The following is a 20751-nucleotide window of genomic DNA, read 5'->3' on the forward strand; positions in this document are numbered from 1 at the left end:
TTTTTTTACTTACAAAATTTGCATTTATCTCAGGCATTCACATCATGAGGAAGGTGATAAGCGTCGGAGAAAAAAGCCTTTATAAAGTTACTTTATTGTCTTTGTAAAATAATTCAATTTCCATTACAAAAAATGGTATTAAACAGTTTTTATGCATGTTTTTATGTGTTTTCTTCAGAGGAGGAAGTCTATAGCTGTCTTTAGACTCTCAAAGTGTCTGCAGCCTAAATAAGGCTAATACCCTATGCCGTGGTGCTTTGTAGAGTGAAACATTTTAAGGAACAGAATAAATGTTGTGAGGAAGTGAAATTCTTCTATTGAAAAATAAAGCTATCTAAACGGGAAAGGGACCAGCTGCACTGGAGACGGGCACTAACCCAGTCTCATTTTGGGACAAGGTTTTAGAATAAAAACGGAAGCAATCTGGATAAAAATATTCGACTTGTTAGATACTGTTTTTAGTTCTCATATTCAATGAAGAACCTGTAGCCACAGATATGTCGAAGAGTAGGACTAAGTTAATAAGGAAAAATTAGGAGTTCAGATCTAGTGCATTACAGTGTCGTCTTTTCTTGAGAAGTATAGAAAAGGCATCTGGAAGGCCCCTGTGTTAGTTCCCATTGCTGCTGTGACGAATTACCATGAACCTAGTGGCTTAAACAACACAAATGTGTTATCGCAGCAGGTCTGCGGTTCAGAAGTCGGAAGTGGGTTTCACTGGGTTAAAATCAGGATGTGGGCAGGGCTACATTTCTTTCTGGAGGCTCCAGGGGAGAAAGCATTACTTGCTTTTTCCAGCTGGTAGAGGCACCCACATTCTTCGCCTGTGACCCCCTTCCTCCATTTTTAAAGCCAATACAGCAACTCACCACCCCCTCACCCCACCCCAGTCAGTTTGTGTTTTCATAATGCCCTGGCTCTGGCCTTGGCAGTGTACTTCCACTGCTCATCCTGGGTCTTGTGCTTGTTGAGCATGCGGTGCAGGGCACGCACTTTCTTGGGCTGCAGACACGGGGGCTTGTAGAACTTCTGAGGTTCTGAGTTTGCTTAATGATAGTGATAACATGGGCAATGGACTTGCAAACAGCTCAGCTCTTGGAGAGCTTGAACCTGGTGCCACCTGGCATTTGGCAAGGAAGGAGTTGTTGGGAGAATTCCACCTTCAATTCATCGAGGTATTACAGAGCTCTTCCTTCTTGCCCTGAGGGCGTGAGCATTGGTTTGGCCATAGCTGTGCAAGCAGCCGTCAACTGCCAGGCACTCTGATGGCCTCTCCCCCTTTTAAGGATACTTGTTAGATCAGGTCCACTCTGATAACCCAGGATAATCTCCCAACTGTAAGGTCAGCTGACTAGCAATCTTCATCCCAGCTGCCACCTCAATGCCTCTTCGTCATGCAGTGTAACATATTCACAGGTTCCAAGGTTTAGGACAAGGGCATCTTTGAGGGGCTATTATTTTGCCTATCACACCCCGCCACCCCCTCAGTTAGTATGGTGGGAAAGGACTGAAAGTGCCAGGGAACAGTGAGAAGTAGAAATCAGAAGTAAACAGCCCCTAGTGGGATGGATGGTTGTTCCCTGACTGCACTACCAAAATACTTAAGGATCAGGCTTGAGGTCATCTGCAACTGTACTTGATTCCCCACCCCCACCCCCCGGAAAACCTAGTCTTAAGGAAGGGTAAAGATGCCAATCTTGGAAAACCTGAGTGTTAGTCCTGACTCTGCCACATATTGTCTATAGCACCTTTGGCAATTCACTTGAGTCTGGCTGAACCCCGATTCCTCATTGTAAAACCAGTTTCAACTAGGAGAGGCAGGGAGAAGATGTGCTGGGATGTGCTGACTGTCAGGGATGCTGGGAGGAAAGTGGATCTTGTGGGATCTCCTAAGTTCCACTGGCCTTCGAAGGGAGTCCTGGGATGAGAAACAATTGGGTGCCTCTGCTGTCAGAGGCCCCTAACCCCAGACTTCTGCTGAGGAGTCTGGCTCACACCAGCTATCAACCAAATCTCAGTCCTACTGGAAACTTCCCCTGATACCCCAGCCAGAGTCACAGTGCTGTGGAGCCTCTCCCCAGGGACTCAGCTAGGTGAGGCGTTTGGGCTCTGCCCTAAGAACTGCTTGGGGGCAGCACTAGCTGAAGCCTGAACAAGGATGCAAAGTGCATGTGTACAGGCAGAACACCTATCGCTTCCAGCCTTCTGATGCCTACCTATCTCAGGTATCCTCCAGCTGCAATGCTACTGTGATTCTAGATTAAGCAGAAGTGTTTCTACCATCTCGAGGTCAGTGGGCTGTCACCTCAATGGGTCTAAGCACCAACAGGCCCCCAAAAGAAGGAATGGCCCCATCCCCACCTTTTGCCAATTTTCTTCTTTGCTCTCCCACCCAGGAGACAACAAAGGGAAAGAGCCCATGAGGCTGGTTGCTTGCCCACGCTCCCCTCACACAGGAGCAGAATTAGATAATAAACAAGTGGAACATATTGTGCTATGACTGTGAAATATACCTGTTTATTCCTCTGGTATGAGATATTTCCCATAATCTTTGAAAGGACATGTCTAATTTGTTTATTGAATAATAGTTATGTCGTGACCTAGCAATAAACACATACAACGAACACAGATATTGTCCCATTTTTGTTCTAGAGCAGCGGTTCTCAACCTGTGGGTCGTGACCCCTTTGGCGGTCGAATGACCCTTTCACAGGGGTCGCCTAAGACCATCCTGCATACCAGATATTTACATTACGATTCATAACAGTAGCAACATTACAGTTATGAAGTAGCAACGAAAATAATTTTATGGTTGGGTCACAACATGAGAAACTGTATTTAAAGGGCCAGAAGGTTGAGAACCACTGTTCTAGAGCATGGGTCTTGATTGGTATAGTGGGCAGAATTATGAGATGGCGGTGAAGATTCCACCTCCTAGTGTATATGTCCTGTATAATCCTTGTGCGTGAGGGGATTTAGGAATATGACAAGATTGTCTTCTCCGTGTTTAGGTTATGATGGCATAGTTCCTTTAATAAAGGGAGATTATCTTTGGTGGGCCTGGCCTAATCAGCAAGCCCTTAAAGGGACTAGGCTCTTCCTGAAGAAAGAGTTTTGAAGTGTAAGAGAGGTTTGACACAAGGAAGATGCTCCATTGATGGCTATAACTATGGAGGGGATCCACTAAGAGTGGAAAGTGGTCACTAAGAGTGAAAGCCAACAAGAAAATAAGGGATTCGGTCTCCTAACCATGAGGAACTGAATTCTATGGACAAACTGAATGAGTGGATTCTTCTGTAGAGCCTGGAGATGAGAATCCGGCTTCAGTGTGAGACCCAGCAGAGAAGTCACGGGAACCATGCCTGGACTTCTGCCCTACCGAACTCACGGCTAATTAGTTGTTTTAAGCCTCTAAGTAGTTGTGCAGCAATAGAAAACTAACAAACTAATAAAATGGTATTCTAGTTAAGTGTGACTTGGGATTTTTTAAAAGTCCTTTTTCTTATATCCTGTTTCCCTGCTTTTCTTTAAAGTGTTGCTCTGTTTTCCCTCCATGAAGTTATTTCATTGAATAAGAAAATGCCATATTGTTAGATTAAAATCTTCTCTCATATCATATATGAGAGTTACAACTTTTTCTCCCTCACAGTTGATTTGAGATGCAAAGATGTCTATGCATGCTTTGGGCTGGAGAATCAAACTGGAAAACACGGATTTCAAGAATCAAAGCAGACAATCTGTGCATTTTGAAGTAACTCAGATATGTTTCATTCACAGCATCCAGCTATCTTGATACACAGCAACCCTGACATAGCGGTTGAAGGTAAAGGAGAAGTAATGTGAGCATAAGTGCTTGGACATTTTAATATCTTTTATCAATAAACAACAGTAGAACGCCACGCATCTGAATCCATGTTTTTCCCAAGGAAAACCTGTATCCTACCTTCTGCTTCTTGATATGCAGCTGGATCCTATTATAAGGGTAAGACACACCATGGGGAACATGCCTAAACTTTTTAGGCTACAAAAATGAAAGTTGATATTCATTAATTAGATGTCTACATTATGCAGATTGACCACTGTATTATATACAACATAGTGAAAGTCACTATTAAATGGCTTGTTGATAGCTCCTCCTAGGTAATTTACTAAACCTTACTTACTGAGAGTCTGTTAACCACAAAGGCAGGATTTGGTGTCAGGTCAAAATCAGAACAAACTGTGACTTTGTGGTTGATGGCAGAAAAAAATATTCTACATCAAAGAAAGCTGAGAACGCAATATGATGTCCTTCTAACATTTAATTCAGGAAATACTGCATTTCCAGCAAAGCTTAACGTAATGCAGGTAAGTGAAAATATCAAAACGTCAATGATTAAAACCCACCAGTTAAAACCTATATTCTCTACCTTTGTGAAAATTATAGAATTGAATTAAGAGAAAAGCCACTGAAATTTAGATTTAAGTAAATGCCAACAATGGATTCTGGAATAAGTCTGAGGATCACAAACCCACAGCTGAAGAATGGTTAGCTGTTTTAGTAAAAAGAACTCACACACACATACAAATACTCAAAAGGCCATAATGTGCAAAACTTCAAGGTCTGGGGATTCAGGTAAACCATGACTTAGCTTTTACCAACTTTAACCAAAGTCTTCCCAGGTGCTAAAGTCAGCACTAGAGAAAAGCTATTATAAAAGCACTCTGTTAAGTAATTATAGCTTTGTCTGCTTCAACTTCTTATACCATCTATATAATTATGTTGAGAGAAAACACTCCAAGCTCAAATGAAATAAATGACTTCAGTTTATGCCCACACGGACCTTGTCAAGTAGCCAATGACTTGCCCTTTCATTGTGAGTGACTAATATCAATGTTGGCTCTAAAGAAAGACACTTTTCATAATCGCCCAACAATCTGCTAAGTGAAAACATATGGATAGGCTTAGGCAAAGCCTGCCAGGGGTCTTTGCTGAATGGAAAACAGGTGCTCTCATTCTGTGCCACGTAATACCCCATTTACCCCCAAGTCCAAAGGTTATAGGACTAATAGTTGCCTTGTGGTAATCAGGGAAAGCCAAGACACTGGCCTTGGTGAAACATCTGGGACATATTTTACATACTTGCAACATATGCTTCAGGTTCAATTAAAGTGAGGCTTTGGCACATTTATTAATCTTTTTTACTTTTATCCTATAAGAGGACCCACTGACCTGACCCTAATATTATACCATATGAGAAAACAGAGAAATAATGAGAGCGAGAGGTCAGCACCTGCTCGTATGGCAAAAAATACATTTGTTTTCTCATGAAATTCCATTACGCATGACTCTATACACAAACTTTAAATAGAGGAACCAATGCATTTTTAAAAGTAGGAAATTACCCTTCTCCCACTCAGACACACTGATAGCCAAGACTTACAAAATTTACCGCTGTGAGAGCCAGTCAAGAGATGGAAGCTGGTAAACAGAAACTTGAAGGACCCTCTCATATTTCCATTTCTTAGAGTAAAAACTTTGTATTTCTAAATATCCACTCTAAGATTCTTTTCTCTATCATGCAAGCCCCTAGAGTATGTTATAAGTTATTACATTTGAGATTTTCTTTTTGTTCAGATGTGATTTTTATGCTATAAATTGCATTATGAATAAAAAGAGAAACCTCCTTATATATCACTCAAATAAAGAACTGGATTTATGAAAATCAGCTCACAGTCCTTTCAGATGGAAAACACACTGTTCATTGGCATTCTGTACAGAAGAATACAGTTGAATTCACATAGTAATTTAAGCACTCCTTTCAATCAACTTTGGAAACTAGATCTAAAAATGAGTTAGCAAGGGGATATCAATTTCAGACTACCAAACACTGGATCACAAAGATGCCACTTCAGAGATCTGCTCTTATGTCCACCATGGTGTATTCTACTTAGCATCTATGTTTTGGTAAGCTGGTTAACCAGGTGTGCTATTGATTTCCCACGGCTAACATCCTCTCTATTAAAAAATGACCATAAAGAAGGGATTAGTGGTATAGAATACCAACAAACTGGCTATAAAATACAGGCCGACTTCAAGCAGGACACTGAAGTACTAGACTTCACTAAGGGTTTCCATTTATTAACATTTCTGGGGAAATGCCCGCTGTCAGAATGGATCTTTATAGTAGCTTTAATAATAAAGCAGCAACAAGCGAGGGAAAATGGCCATAAATGGATGGCAGCTCAGTGTTTATCAGCAGAGAAATGATGATTCAGAGCTGGCATGTTGCCTTAAAATACAGTCTCTCTACAGCTCTACCACTGACCTTAACAATAAATCATATCATTTATTGCCATAAGTGTATGCTCATGTTATTTAACATTAAAAACAAGCACATAGGTGTTTTTGCAGAAAGATTTTTGTTAGTTTATATTTGATGATGTCACTAATGACTAAATGATGTACATAAGAAAAATTTTACATAAAAGCTCTATCAATTTAAAAATGTTTGAAATCACATTAGAAGGGAGAAAGTGTGTGTGTGTGTGTGTGTGTGTGTGTGTGTGTGTGTGTTTCCATTTTCCTTTAAGCATTAAATATTAGGGAAAAAATCATTTGGGAGTTAACTAATCACTGTTAATTTTTTTGACATTTTCAATGCTAACTCCCAGCACACAAAATCTTAAACTAAAATATAACCGTACATCTCTATTGGAACCAAAGGTCAAGGGTATAAATGAAGATACACTGTTTTCCTCCTTTTTTCAAAAAAATTTCACTGCTTTACTAGAACAGAATTCAGATAGTTTCTGGTGAAGGTCAAAATCTGGTTTTAGATGCCGAACAGCACAGAAATAATGAATGATCGCCTCCCTCCCTCCTCCCAATCTCACCCTAGGACTTTTTCCATTTTAGATCTTGACCTGCCCAAGCACTATAAACCAGCATCGCTACCCTCCTTGCCACAGACAGCCGTTCTTCCAACCCCAGCCGCTGCTGCAGTGGTGCAAGGTCATTCTAATTCCTCCCTCCAGTTGTCCTCTCTCCCCAGGGGACAACCAATCCAAGCAGTCCCAGAAACTAGCTGTTATTTACTGTGGTCACCATCCACAAGCCAACCAGCAATTGAAAAATGAGCCTCTCTGACCACACTTTCCTGACCAAGGAGCGATGGGGCCATTCCAAGTCAAGTCTAAGCAGAGGGCAGTAGCACTGGGATTATTTAAATGCCCTCCGCTCACATGTGTTCCTCTGATGAGCAATTTTTTGAAAATTACAGATGACAATATCCATGTTCAGCTCATGCAGCCTGCTATTTTTTCTCTTCTCTCTTTTCCCCAAAGTGTAGCCTGATTTGTAATACTCAAGATAGGACAAATTTTTGCCCTTCAAAAACAGTTGTCACTGCCGTTATCTTCACACGAGCTATCAAGTTCCAGACAAGCTGAATTATTTTATTTTATTTTTTTTTTGTTCCTAGCAGAAAAAATATTTGACCCAGCTCTGGACAAAAGCGAAGAGGATTTATAGCCCTCTCTCCTCTTTGCAACATGCGGTGGCATTGTTAGGATGATAAACAGCACTGTCCAATTTTCTGGACTCGAACACTTCAACTCCTTTTTTAACTGTCTGTGAAAACAGTGTCAGGCCTACATTTCCCCATCCCCAGGTACCCAAGTGCTGGGAAAGATAATTACCTTGTCATCTTTGTCATCTTCTTCTTCCTCGTCCTCTAGCATGTCCTCCACTACCTGCAGACAGAAACAGAAGTCGTTTTCATGCTCTTAAAACAGAGAGTTTTGTTCTGTCATTTTGAACCTTTTGGAAATGAAAACTTTATTAACATTTGAAACAGAAGCACGGAGAGGGAATATTTGATCTAGCGATAAGGATGAGGGAAATGTCATGCCTTTAATTGATTAAATCCAGGGAACTGAATCCCAGTCAGGAAAACCCATTGTGTGAAATATTCTGTGACAACTGAAACAATTTGAAATAATGCATAAGGTAAATGAACATAATTTGAGAGATGCTTTAAATCAGGAAATTTCCTTTTTACCTACACTGCTGTCTATATTAATTAGGCACTGTAAATTTGGAGCTAGATAACTAAGCTGAAAACAGCTCTGCTATTTTTAATTTACTTTCCAGCAAACTCTAAGATAAAGAACTATGTCTGTTCATTGATTCGTGCTGGTAATCAATGGCATAAACATCTCTCATGACTCAAATTTTAATTCTTATGTATAAATGTCAAGTTCTAACTATCTCTGTATTACTTTTTAATTTTATGAATTACCTGATATGCTAACTTTAATTCTCTGTGATTTTACAACAAGAATGAACATTATTATTGAAAACTAGAAATATATTCAATAATCAAATGTGTGTAATATAGGTGGATATGCATGTATGTAGGTGGGTATACATGCATGTCTTTTAAATGGTTCCTGGTTTGCCTATCTCAGCAGAATGGAATAGTCATTTTGGATTCACCACATAATTTCTGCTTGCCTCAATCAGTCTATAACTACAGCCATTATTTTTTATTTTTAAATATTATTTTATTAATTTCAGAGAGGAAGGGAGAGGGAGAGAGAGAGAGAGAAACATCCACGCTGAGAGAGAATCATGGATCGGCTGCCTCCTGCACGCCCTCTACTGGGGATCAAGCCCACAACCCAGGCAAGTGCCCTTTAGTCCACAGGCTGACACTCTATCCACTGAGCAAAACCGGCCAGGGTGTACAGCCATTATTAATGGAACTTCAACCTCTTTCAGGTGTTGTATTATGGTTTTACACACCTACACACAAAAAATATTCCATAGAAACCAACAATTAAAAACATTGGGGGGCCCTAACAGGTTTGGCTCAGTGGATAGAGCATTGGCCTGCGGACTGAGGGGTCCCAGGTTCGATTCCGGTCAAGGGCATGTACCTTGGTTGTGGGCACATCCCCAGTAGGAGATGTGCAGGAGGCAGCTGATTGATGTTTCTCTCTCATTGATGTTTCTAACTCTCTATCCCTCTCCCTTCTTCTCTGTAAAAAATCAATAAAATATATTTTAAAAAATTGGTGGTGGCGTTATTCAAGTAAGTGGAAATTTATTATGAATCTATTTATGTCATTTCTCATTCTTGTGACATTTTTATTTTTTATCTAGTCTGTACCTCCATCTCTGAATAAACTTAATAGAATAGTGATCAACAAATATTTTAACCTTTCTCCCAAAGCTCATAACTTTAGAAGACAGAGACCACCAGTCCTTCTCTCACGTGACTTTCTGATACAAACAGGAATATGCTTAATTATCAAATGAAAACTTCAATAACTAAGACTGTATTATGCAAAGTTATATAAACTAAGATAATATGTCAGGAATTCCAGTTATTCTAATAATTTTTCTCAGATATACTAAAAGCATTAACTGCTTTAAAATAGCCCAAACACAAGCCTTCAGAACTGATATGACTCACAGCATCTGACAACCTGTGAGATGGTTCCTAATATCATACTTTAAATATTTTATCATATGGTAGAATTCTTTCATTTGGACATTCAGCATTTTGAAGAAACCATAGTAGCACAATATCTGTTTCCAATATCGGGTGAGAGTTTACACTTATTTTGGGAAATACAAAGCAATTCAGCCTATGCAAGAAAGAAGGATTCTTGATCTTCTCTCTATAACTATATCCTGCCACTCCATAAGCACTATTATAAATCCCCTTGTCCAAGGAACACAGTGCTAGGTACTGTGGGAATACAAAATGAGGAACACCTAGATAATTCATCTTTACTCATGTCAGCTCTAAAGAGGCTTATAACCCAGTAGAATTTAAATGAGGACTATCAGATAATTTTTCATGTTGACTTTTAATTTACTGAAATGTTTAAGTATTCATATACTAAGTATACAGACAACAATAATTAGGTGCTATATGCCAGGCTATTTCAAATTGGACTATTTGTGATGGAAATTTAAATAGGAAAAGCAGTCACAATATTTCAGTATATATGTTGCATCTAAAGAATTCACCTCACAAATAGCTGAACTAGAACTTAAACCAGACTGTGGGACAGTAGAGAGCAACCTCTCAACCCCTACCCAGTTCGAAAAGAAAAGGAAAAGAAAAAAATTCACCTAACTCTCACAAGATTTTTAAAAAATGATTTTCATTTTGTATCTCTAATAAAATGATGTTTTAAATTTTAGATTTAGAATAAGTAATCTTTAAGATTGGTCATTTATCTATTTTATTTTTTTTCGATGTCAACCTAAGTGGCCATTGATAGACAAATAGATTAAAAAGTTTATGCCTCAGCCATAAGCTAGAATGAAATCTTGCCATTTGCATCAACACAAATGGACCTAGAGAATATTATGCTAAGTGAAATAAGCCAGACAGAGAAAGACAAATACCATATGATTTCACTTATATATGGACTCTAAAAAAATAATCAAAACAGAAACAAACTAATAGATATAAAGATCATTTTTATGTTTGCCAGATGGGAGGAGGGTTGGAGGGATGGGTGGAAAGGGGAAGGGCTTAAGAAGTACACATTGATTGTTACAGAATAGTCATGGGGATGTAAAGAACAGTATAGGAAATATAGCCAATAATATTGCTATAACTGTGTATGGTATCAGCTGGGTACTAGACTATAAATGTCTCATCATTATTTTGTACACCTGAAACTAATATACTATTGTATGTCAACTGTAATTGAAACATTTATAAAATTATTATAAAAATAAAAATTGTGTATATTTTAGGTATACAACATGATGATTTTTATAAATTAATTTGAGAGAGAGAGAGACATCGATTGGCTGCCTCTTGTATGCTCCTTGACCAGGGATGAAACCTGCAACCTGGGTATGTACCCTGACTAAAAATCTAACCCACCACCTTTTGGTGTATGAGACGACACTCCAACCAACTGACCCACACCAGCCAGGGCCAATACGATGATTTGATATACATTAGATTAAGTGATTTTTTTTTTACTAAAATTACCCATGCAAAGTCATTTATCAAAAATGTTAAGAAAAATAAAATAAGTACTATACTTTTACTCCTGTGCACAAACTCCAACAATATTTTCAAAAGTTATTAAGAATGTATTATATGCCTCCCCTCTTTAGTACTTACTATCATCCTGCAGGTGCTAGGAAGACAGAACGGTGGTGTTAAATTGTGCCTAGCAGATGGCAAGACACATAGTGGGTGTTCAAGAAATTTGATAGAGTGAATAGATGAATGCATCATCTATTCTTCGTATCCTTGAACACAATTTAGTAAAGTGCCTATCATTTATCCCACAGAAGAACTAGCTGGCCTGGGAAGACTTATACCTAATCAATGATGCAGATTAATAAAAGCAAATATTCAAAATGGTTGGAATAGTTGCCTGGAAATACAATCCATGAATATTTAACCTTCATTTTAAGATTTGGAGACCTCTACTATCTTTTTTTTAAAGAAAATATGTTTTTATTGATTTCAGAGAGAGGAAGGGAGAGAGAGAGAGAGAGAGGGATAGAAACATAAATGATGAAAGAGAAACACTGATCTGCTGCCTCCTGCCCGTCCCCTACTGGGGATCCAGCCTACAACTTGGGCATGTGCCCTGATCAGGAATTGAACCGTGACCCCCTGGTTCATGGGTTGATTCAACCACTGAGCAATACCAACTAGGCGATCTCCAGTATCTTCTAGTTGATTTTAAAAATTTCAAAATATTACTGAACCTTAAAAAAAAAATCAAAAGTTTAATTTACACATTTTACAATTCAACTGCAAATCTTATGTTCAAGAATGACTCAAAGTGATCTGCAGATTCAGGCTCTTCATTTGTGAAACCAAAACTGTTCTTACCCTTCACAAGTGGGTAATTGGTTATGCACAATTGCTCCACAAATGTGCAGGCGGAATAACCCAATGCAACCATTTGCTTTTACATTTGGCAGAAGAGTGTTGTGTTAGCAGGAGGCCTTTGTGTTGTGTTTAGTGCTCTAGTGAGGGCTTTCCCCTCCTCCAGCGCCCTTTTAATGTTACACCATAAATATCTACAAGTGAGGATTTATAATATACAGGTGGCTTTCCTATCGATGCCTCTAAGTTGCTTCACAATGTATCCCACTATTATATTTTGCTAAGGTGAAGTTTAAGGTGGCTTGAAAAATGGAGATAATAATAGCACCTATTCCACGTGTTAATCAAGGATCCAATGAGATAGTATATTTAAAGTGCTTAGCAAAGTTCCTGTATTGAAGTACTCAAAAATGTTTGCTATTAATAAAAATAAAAATAATATTAATTTAATAATATTTTAAACATTATTTTCTGAGATTAAATTTTTTTTTCTGGGCAAAATATTCAGTGTTCTTAACCACATATAAAATTCTGGCTCATGTTTCACTAACATTAAGAAACACATAGAAGGGCACAGGTAGAGGCATGGATAAAGATTCCAATTAAAATGATAATGCTTTCACAACTAATTTTCAGGTTTTAATGGTCCAATGAAATAGATGGCTTTGAAGGCAAGAGTGCCTCAGAAGCTAGTCTGTGCTTTAAGACATGAGCCCTGGCCAAATACAATGAATATAGAAACTGCACACAGCTTTTAAAAACAAACTATATATATCACTGAAGTACGTTTAATGACTGCACAAAATTGCAACATTTTCCAGAGAACTCAAATAACACCTATTATTTAGAGAGTGCTAGAGTTTAACACTTAACTAAGGAAAACAAATAAAATAAAAGAGTCCTAGTGTCAAATTCCAGCCTTTTCTCTCCAAATAAAAAAGAAAATGACTACTTAGTTTTGTTTTTAAGTATACAAAGTCCAGTTGCCCAAATGTTTGTCAGCAATAATTCAATAACAATACATATTTCCTTAAGGAAAATAATGAAGAGTGAGAAAAATGCATAGGTTAGAAAACATACATTTTTACAGTTGTTGTTCTTTCCCTTCCTCTTATTCTTAAGGGGGAATAACTTAGATGGGCTCTAGAATTCTCTTTCCAAATTATGCTTTCTGATACCTTGCTTGAAAACAAGTAGTATTAATCAAACAAAGGAAGGGCACCAGGGAAATCAGAAAGATGTAATGCAAGCAGTTAAAAGTGACATGACCTTCTGTAATGTCGCTTGTCACAGACTTATATGCCACACACTGGAGGAAGGTCTTGAAAGAAACTGATTCTTGGTACTATTCCTTGAATGTAATACTAATAAAGATGACATTTTAAAAAACACACGTAGACAGCCCCAAATGCAGCATGCCAGCTACATTACAGCCCCACAGAATAAGCAGATAACATTATTTTTAAAAGCACATTTCTCCTTTCCTAGTCCATATTTGCTGGACATTTGTCATTACCATATAAAATATAATACGTGGCTGTACATTGAAAAAAATCTATTTTCAAAATGGAACAAAACTGCATCTGGAGAATCTATGTATTTTATATAGTTGTGTGGCAGCTCTTTTTAACATTATGACTTTTAATTATAATTCAATATAGCTAAACACTATGATTTACAAGGAAATAAAATTTTATCTGGCTGAAAATGTTAATAATAATAATGTTGGTAATCTGAATAAAAATATGACATGTTTAGAATTATTCCACCAGACAAAGATGTATAAGTGAGGAACCAGATGGATGCAGAGAAGGAAGACCAAGACAGTGAAAGGATGAGGAAAATTGAATTCGGTAAACTTCAAATTAAAATCATTATGGGACAGTGGATACTACTTATTGCTTTTTAATATCAATTTAGTTTGCAAGTTTTAAGACTAAAGTTTCAAAGGGGGTTAAAAGTTCCATGAATAAGTATTAAAACATGTCATATTATGATTTTCCCAGGGATAAAGCCTTCCACTCATTTATACCCCTTTAAACAAAAAGGAACCCAAAGAATCTTGGTTATGTTACCCTTATCTTGAGTACCACAAAGCCCAAAACCCTCAAAAGCCAAAGCCGACACAAACCAGTTTCTTTTGTATGTTTACTTTTCTCCTACGAAATAATCTTGAGTTAAGTAAATGTTTTGCTATGTTCAGAATGAACAGTTGCACAATTCAAATCGCTTTACTCAAACAGTCTATAAAAAAGGCAACATATTAAGTTAAAGAAATCACTACTGTCCTGGTGTGCAACTGTGATGTTAAAAATTAAAAAGAAAACTGTCACAAAAGGAAGAAGTTTCATATTTAATTTCATATACATAGAACATCCAAATGTGCACACATGCTATTTGGATACATTGCAAAGTAAATGCCCATTTCCACCCTAGAGATGTGGAAGAATCTGGGGAGAGTAGCATCCTTCAACATGGTCTGGAGTCCATTTATTCCATTCCATGTGTGCAGAATCCAAGCAGAGCATGCATTTGTGTGCCAGTGGATTTATTACATGTGTTAAGTATCACAGGGACTGAGAAGATGCATATAATCGCTCAGATTATTTCAGATCTCTTAAAAGCACTAGAGGTCGAGCTGAAGACTTTTGTAGGTGAGCCTATGCTGTCATTTTCAGAACAAGACATGTGCTTCTCATGAGATTTTTGAGGAGGAACTTCTGCGAAATGAATGGTGTGTACATATAATTTACCCCACTTTTGAAAAAACTAGTAAGATTCACAAACAGGTCTGGGATATACTGTTTCATCGAGTATATCTCAAAAGCAAATGCATATATGATGGCTGTTTAGTTTGATTCACGCTATTAAGAATTTGACCTTGGAGTATTTCAGCCAGAGTTGTCATCAAGATAACTGAGCCACTAGATGTAATAATAATTAGTGTGATAGACTTGCCTGTGAGGTTGAATATATTGTAGTACAAAAGAAGGCAGACTAAAAAGAGAAGCATTATTACTTACTGCTAAAAGACTTCCCGATTTTTACAGAGACACTCAAATACAATTATTTCTTCTTACAGAATGCATTTCCTTGGCTCATTCTGGGAAGTGCCATGTTGTAATTTAGTCTGATTCTTAATAGGAAATGTGGCTTTAATGTGGCTATCAGATGACTTTTGATGCATGCCACTGATTACATACAGCCTGTATTCTGCATCATCAACAACAGCATTCTTATTTCCAGTGTAATATGCTTTGCTGTAAGATGCAAGGACAGTGAATTTACTTTACTGGCCAAGAGTACATAACCTTTTACTTTTTAAGTGTCAGCCTAATACGCAGAAAAAACCCTTCCATTAAGAAAGGCTAAATATATTATAAATTCTATGATCAGTATAAGCATCTTAAATGAATTTCTTATATTTCCTTCTCGGTATTCTTAACTGTTCATTCTTATACTTACACAAAGCACTGTGAACTGAATTCTTGTGGTTATTTGAACTATGTCTCCATCTAAAGGCTTCACAATGTATTGTATTTTTGCTTGCAGGGGAAATTCTAATCTTGATTGTTTTTAGGATATTGCATATTAATTCAATTCAGTTGGGGGAAAATAGGTCAACTATTAACCTACAGTATGCTTTTTAAATAATAATGCTTTCTTGAAACTATATTATTTTTCAGGTTAAAAATGTACACAAAAGGTCAAATTATTGAATTGCTTAATGTGCTTTGCAAATGAAATGAAAAGATAACCATTAGATTTATAAGTCATCTGTTTTCATAAAATTTAATATTTTTAAAGCAAAACATTTTTCCATTAATAATAAACATATTTCAAATAAAAGGAAAATTATGTATTTAAGCCTCTCTATGTAAAATCAAATTTCCATTCCAGAGTCACCAATTTGTAACAAAAAAAGGCATAATTTGAAATATTTAAATATTGAAAACAACCTAAGGAATTTTATTTTTTGTGTCTAATGAAGAGTCTGCATTACCTATGTAAAACATTTTCTGCAAAGCAAGAGGAGCTGCTCTGACCTCTGTGAGCACCATGTCCTCCAATCCCCAGTCTTCACAGAGATGCCCTTTGCTCTAACCCCATCTTATATGTTCTGGGAGCATTAAAGCCACAATAGGCAAGAAGTTCTTTGTCAGGTAAATAGTTTAGCACATGCAATGCAGGAAAATGCTACACTTTTGAAACATTAGGGACCTTTAAAGAATAGGATTGGAAAACCAAAAAAAAAAATTATCTTGGAGATTAACATTAGGAAAATTTATAAGGTTTGATTCACTTTTTACAAAAATTCACAGCTACTGCCTATTTGAAAGAATATATTGGGAGTAGTGAAGGGGGTCAGGGGAATCGGTGGACATTTGAAGAGATAAATATTCTGATGCTAATTTGATTTTTTCCTTGTGCCTAGAATATTTTGAGGCCTGAGAACACTGTCAAAAAATCTAACTTCAAAAATAAAGCATGTTTTGACTGTCACAAATCATATAGTCAGAAAACTTCATTTTACCCCTTATATCCTTTTTCTATAAATAATAATGAAAAATAGTTTTTATCCTTTTTCTTTGTAAAGAATAATCACTTCACAAAGGACGGCCCTTGTGGGCTTGGACCTACATTTGAACAGGAAGAATGTCTGTGGTGAATGGTGAATTGTAGCATAAAAGCCTGAATGAAAAGAATGTTCATGAAACCTCACACAAAACCTCCATACCCATTTTATCGTGAGCTTCCCACAATACAACACAAGAGCTCTACATTCTAGGAAAAGCAGGCCCAGTCCACTTATCATTTCGGCTTTATGTAGTGTACTGTGTGATTGCTAAATTAGTGCATAATGCATTTATAATACTTATAGTACCAACATTTAGTTAAATAACCTTTATGTAAGATTTATGTTGATTTTTTTTTATTTCTCATTTAATGGCAAATTATGAAGAGCATGTTTCATAAAGATAATTCTCTATTTAAATTCATCAGTCCATTAAATATTAAAATTATGTTTCTGATGCAATCGAGAACAAATTTGTCCAGCTTCAGTGATTATTTGCACTCATAAAAATTAGGCTTGATTAATAAAATTTAAATGCTTGATTAAGTTGACATTTTCATGTCCTATTCTGATTTATTAAAATTAGTCCCTGTGCCCAGGCCTGGTACACTAGTGTAGGTTTACCTTTCCCCTTCTCTTAGTTGATGTCCAGAGTAAGACTGTTAGGAAGAAGTATTTTGCTTTAAATTTAGTGATGGTTTCAGGGAAATGCCCTGTTTTTACTCACTGGGGGTGGGAGGCAGCCTTTGTGTTTATGCATTGTGCATGGTGTAGATTTGTATAACAATAATCAAGAAAATGTTTCTTTCAAATATTTATAGACATGATCTGTGAAATGGCATATGTTTCTAATATTTCTGTAAAATTCAGTTTCCAAGAACCTTTAATCTGTAGAAAATTGGTCAAATATCTGCATCTGCTCTTTCTGTTGATAAATTTACTTTTTTGTCCCTGTGGGACTTCCATATACATAGCAGGGGGATCATAGACTGTATATATATATTATTAGTGTTGTATTTCAGGCTTTAGTGTTGTATTTCATATATACATATATATTAATTTCAGAGAGGAAGGGAGAGGGAGAGAGAGATAGAAACATCAATGATGAGAGAGAGTCATTGATTGGCTGCCTCCTGCATGCCCCATACAGGGGATCAAGTCCACAACCCGGGCATATGCCCAGACTGGTAATCAAACCCTGACCTCCTGGTTCATAGGTTCATGCTTAACCATTAAGTTACGCCGGCTGGACAGGAAATCTTTCGGTGGCAATGCTATTGTCTTTGTCTACAACCTCAAAACCAAGAATGACTAATGGCCATGGAAATCCATCCTCTCCAATAGTACTTACAAGGGAACAACTCTTCAAGAAAGGTAGTGACTTATATAGTGTTTAAACTCCATACTCACACTGGATTGTCTTACTTTATATAGGGTTGTGTGCCAAATTGCCATTTATTAAGCACTTACTATATGCTTGATACAGTATGTTAACTGTCTCTAATCATCATAAGACCTCGACAAGGTAGGCATTATCAACCTTGTAACTGGTGAGAAAACCGAGGCTTAGGGGAATGAGTAAATTCATGTAGGTAACAGAAGGTCTGGGATTTAATCCCAGGTCTTTCTAATTTCACAGTTTGAGCTCTTAACCTCTACCAACTGGAAATGTGTAGTGACTCCTTTTAAAGATGTTTCATTTTGCCCATCTGAATGTAACTCATTTAGAAAATTTGGTTAGGAAAATTTCCTTTTTATTTAAACTTGCTAACAAAATATTTGATAATTTAAAAGATAAATGATATGAAATAGTAATTATTATTTTTTGAATGACGAAATAAGTTCAGTAACAAATGACAGAAATGCCTTTGAAGGTGTATTGAAGTTGGGTTACCTGTGTGTACTATTCCAGTTCTGTGATGGAAAGGCTTTAAAGGCTTTAGTGTTGTATTTCAGGCAACACTAAAATGATTAATAAATACAAATCTCTCAGGATTATTGGATTCCTAATAATAGTTCTGATTTATAAACATTTTTCACATGCAGATAAAGACATATCATTTGGATTCCACTTTTGGTTTGTTGATGGAGGTCTTGCAATTTCCTGTCACCTCTCCAAACCAGGGGCATTAACTCTACACAAATAGGATAACAGACCATCTGCCAACAGTACCCACCACACGGAGTATGATGCTCAACACTAGTAATGCAAACTGAGAAGGTGCTTCTGCTAGCCCTACATCCTACCTTCCTCACCATAAAGTTGCAAAGAGTTTTGGTTACCTGCAAAGAGCAGTATGCAAAGTCATTCAGAAAGAACAAACAGGACATCACTAGGAATAGATAGGATAACACATCTATCCTGAGAACTGAGAACAATACTGCGGCTATCCTTTTTTCTCCTTTTCTAAGTCACATTCTTTGATTATAGAATTCACAAGATTGTGGGAGCAGATCTTTAGGAAGTGTAACAGAGATAATAAAAAAAAATAGCCGACATATGGATAAATGCTTGTTTTGGACATTTAGAGAACCATTCTAGAATGGTGAATTCTTTGGATCAATGGGAGGCTTTGAGGGGAGTTTAAGAAGTTGGTTCTCCAATGAGTTCCTGAACTGCAGGGGTCAACTAGGGTTCAAATAAGAGACAATCAGCCATTTATGGGGCAAGATCTTAAGGTTTCCTTCAAAGATGCCAAAGATAATTTATTGGGTGGAAAAGAAGCTGGGTTTCAGGGCAGAAATCCTCTAAAAAAAATGAAGAGCATCTCTTTACCTTGTTATATTCTCATATGGGTCTTTGGAGAATCTGAGCAAAGAGGAAGAGATTCAGGAAGATCATGGGGAACAAAAATATAAGATTAACTATAAGCGTCCTCTATGGCAGCTATCACTAACTTTAAATTCTAAGTCTCTTTCCTGAGCCCTATTAGATATAAAGCAAGAAGTTTACGTTCCTGTGAGGAAAGTCCTTAGTAAATTGACTTTTAAAAATAGAAGTGTTTATCTTTACATCTTTCTCTATGTGAACTGAATTGTCACGTACAGGTAACACTCATCTTCTACCATTCCACAATTTTATCTTTTCCATTTAAAGTTTATCTGCAGTTTGAGAATAGAGTAAAAGAACAGCCAATAAACTGAAGAAGTATTAAAGGCAAACATGGAGTTAGTTACTGGGTGAAAGGGACGGACTGACGTGTGGAATAAGAGCTGTGGCCGCAGATAGCTAGACCCCTTTTCTTTCTTAATATATTTTATTGATTTTTTTAGAGAGGAAGGGAGGGGGATAGAGAGTTAGAAACATCGATAGGAGAGAAACATCAATCAACTGCCTCCTGCACACTCCCCACTGGGCATGTGCCCGCAACCAAGGTACATGCCCTTGACTGGAATCGAACCCTGGACCCTTGAGTCCGCAGGCCAACGCTATCCTCTGAGCCAAACCGGTCAGGGCTAGACCCCTTTTCTTTCTTAATATATTTTATTGATTTTTTTAGAGAGGAAGGGAGGGGGATAGAGAGTTAGAAACATCGATAGGAGAGAAACATCAATCAACTGCCTCCTGCACACTCCCCACTGGGCATGTGCCCGCAACCAAGGTACATGCCCTTGACTGGAATCGAACCCTGGACCCTTGAGTCCGCAGGCCAACGCTATCCTCTGAGCCAAACCGGTCAGGGCTAGACCCCTTTTCTTTATATATGCAGCACACACTCATATATCTGGGATGATCTGAATGTCTTTTGGCTGCACACTCTGCATGTTATATACAGCCCTCTATCACTGTGCCTATTCTATTCATGTAGTCGATTTAGTTGTTTCCCTCACTACAATACAAACTATCATGGGCAAAACCAGGGCTTAATCATCTTTGAACAACAGCCAGCACAGTGCCTTGTAATGTTCAATAAACTTTTGTTGAATGGAAATAATTAGGCATAAAACTTAGACAATTTTTTATTTGGAAAGAAAGATTGGACTACTTATCCATCAAACAATTTTTGAGCAGCTAGTATCCTGCTATGTCTGAGACATATTGCTCTGTGCTGGAATTAGATACAGAAATGGAAGATATAATTAGGATAACTTTGGGCTGGTGGGGAAGACCAGCAGTGATTATTAAAATACAGCAAGGAAAGGAGTTCATCACCACCAAACCAGTATTATATGAAATGCTGAAAGGTATCCTTTAAGAAGAGGAAGAAGAAGAAAAAGGTAAAGATACAAATTATGAATAACAAATACACATCTATCAACAAGTGAATATAAAAATCAAGTGAATAAATAATCTGATGAACAGTATGAA

At 37.3% G+C, this 20751-nt stretch overlaps 1 protein-coding gene across 13 annotated transcripts in view; it reads right to left on the reverse strand.

Annotated features, from left to right (window-relative positions):
* The window catches only part of MCTP1 (multiple C2 domains, transmembrane 1), a 448818-nt gene that overhangs the window by 63443 nt on the left and 364624 nt on the right, over positions 1–20751 (reverse strand). For all 13 annotated transcript variants that reach the window (XM_014543980.1, XM_014543975.1, XM_014543979.1 and 10 more), the window contains one exon: positions 7680–7733. In XM_014543980.1, coding sequence (XP_014399466.1) covers positions 7680–7733 — 54 coding nt within the window. The remainder of the gene's footprint in view (positions 1–7679; positions 7734–20751) is intronic.

Source organism: Myotis brandtii, unplaced genomic scaffold (genome assembly GCF_000412655.1).
Source record: "Myotis brandtii unplaced genomic scaffold, ASM41265v1 scaffold344, whole genome shotgun sequence".
NCBI lineage: Eukaryota > Metazoa > Chordata > Mammalia > Chiroptera > Vespertilionidae > Myotis > Myotis brandtii.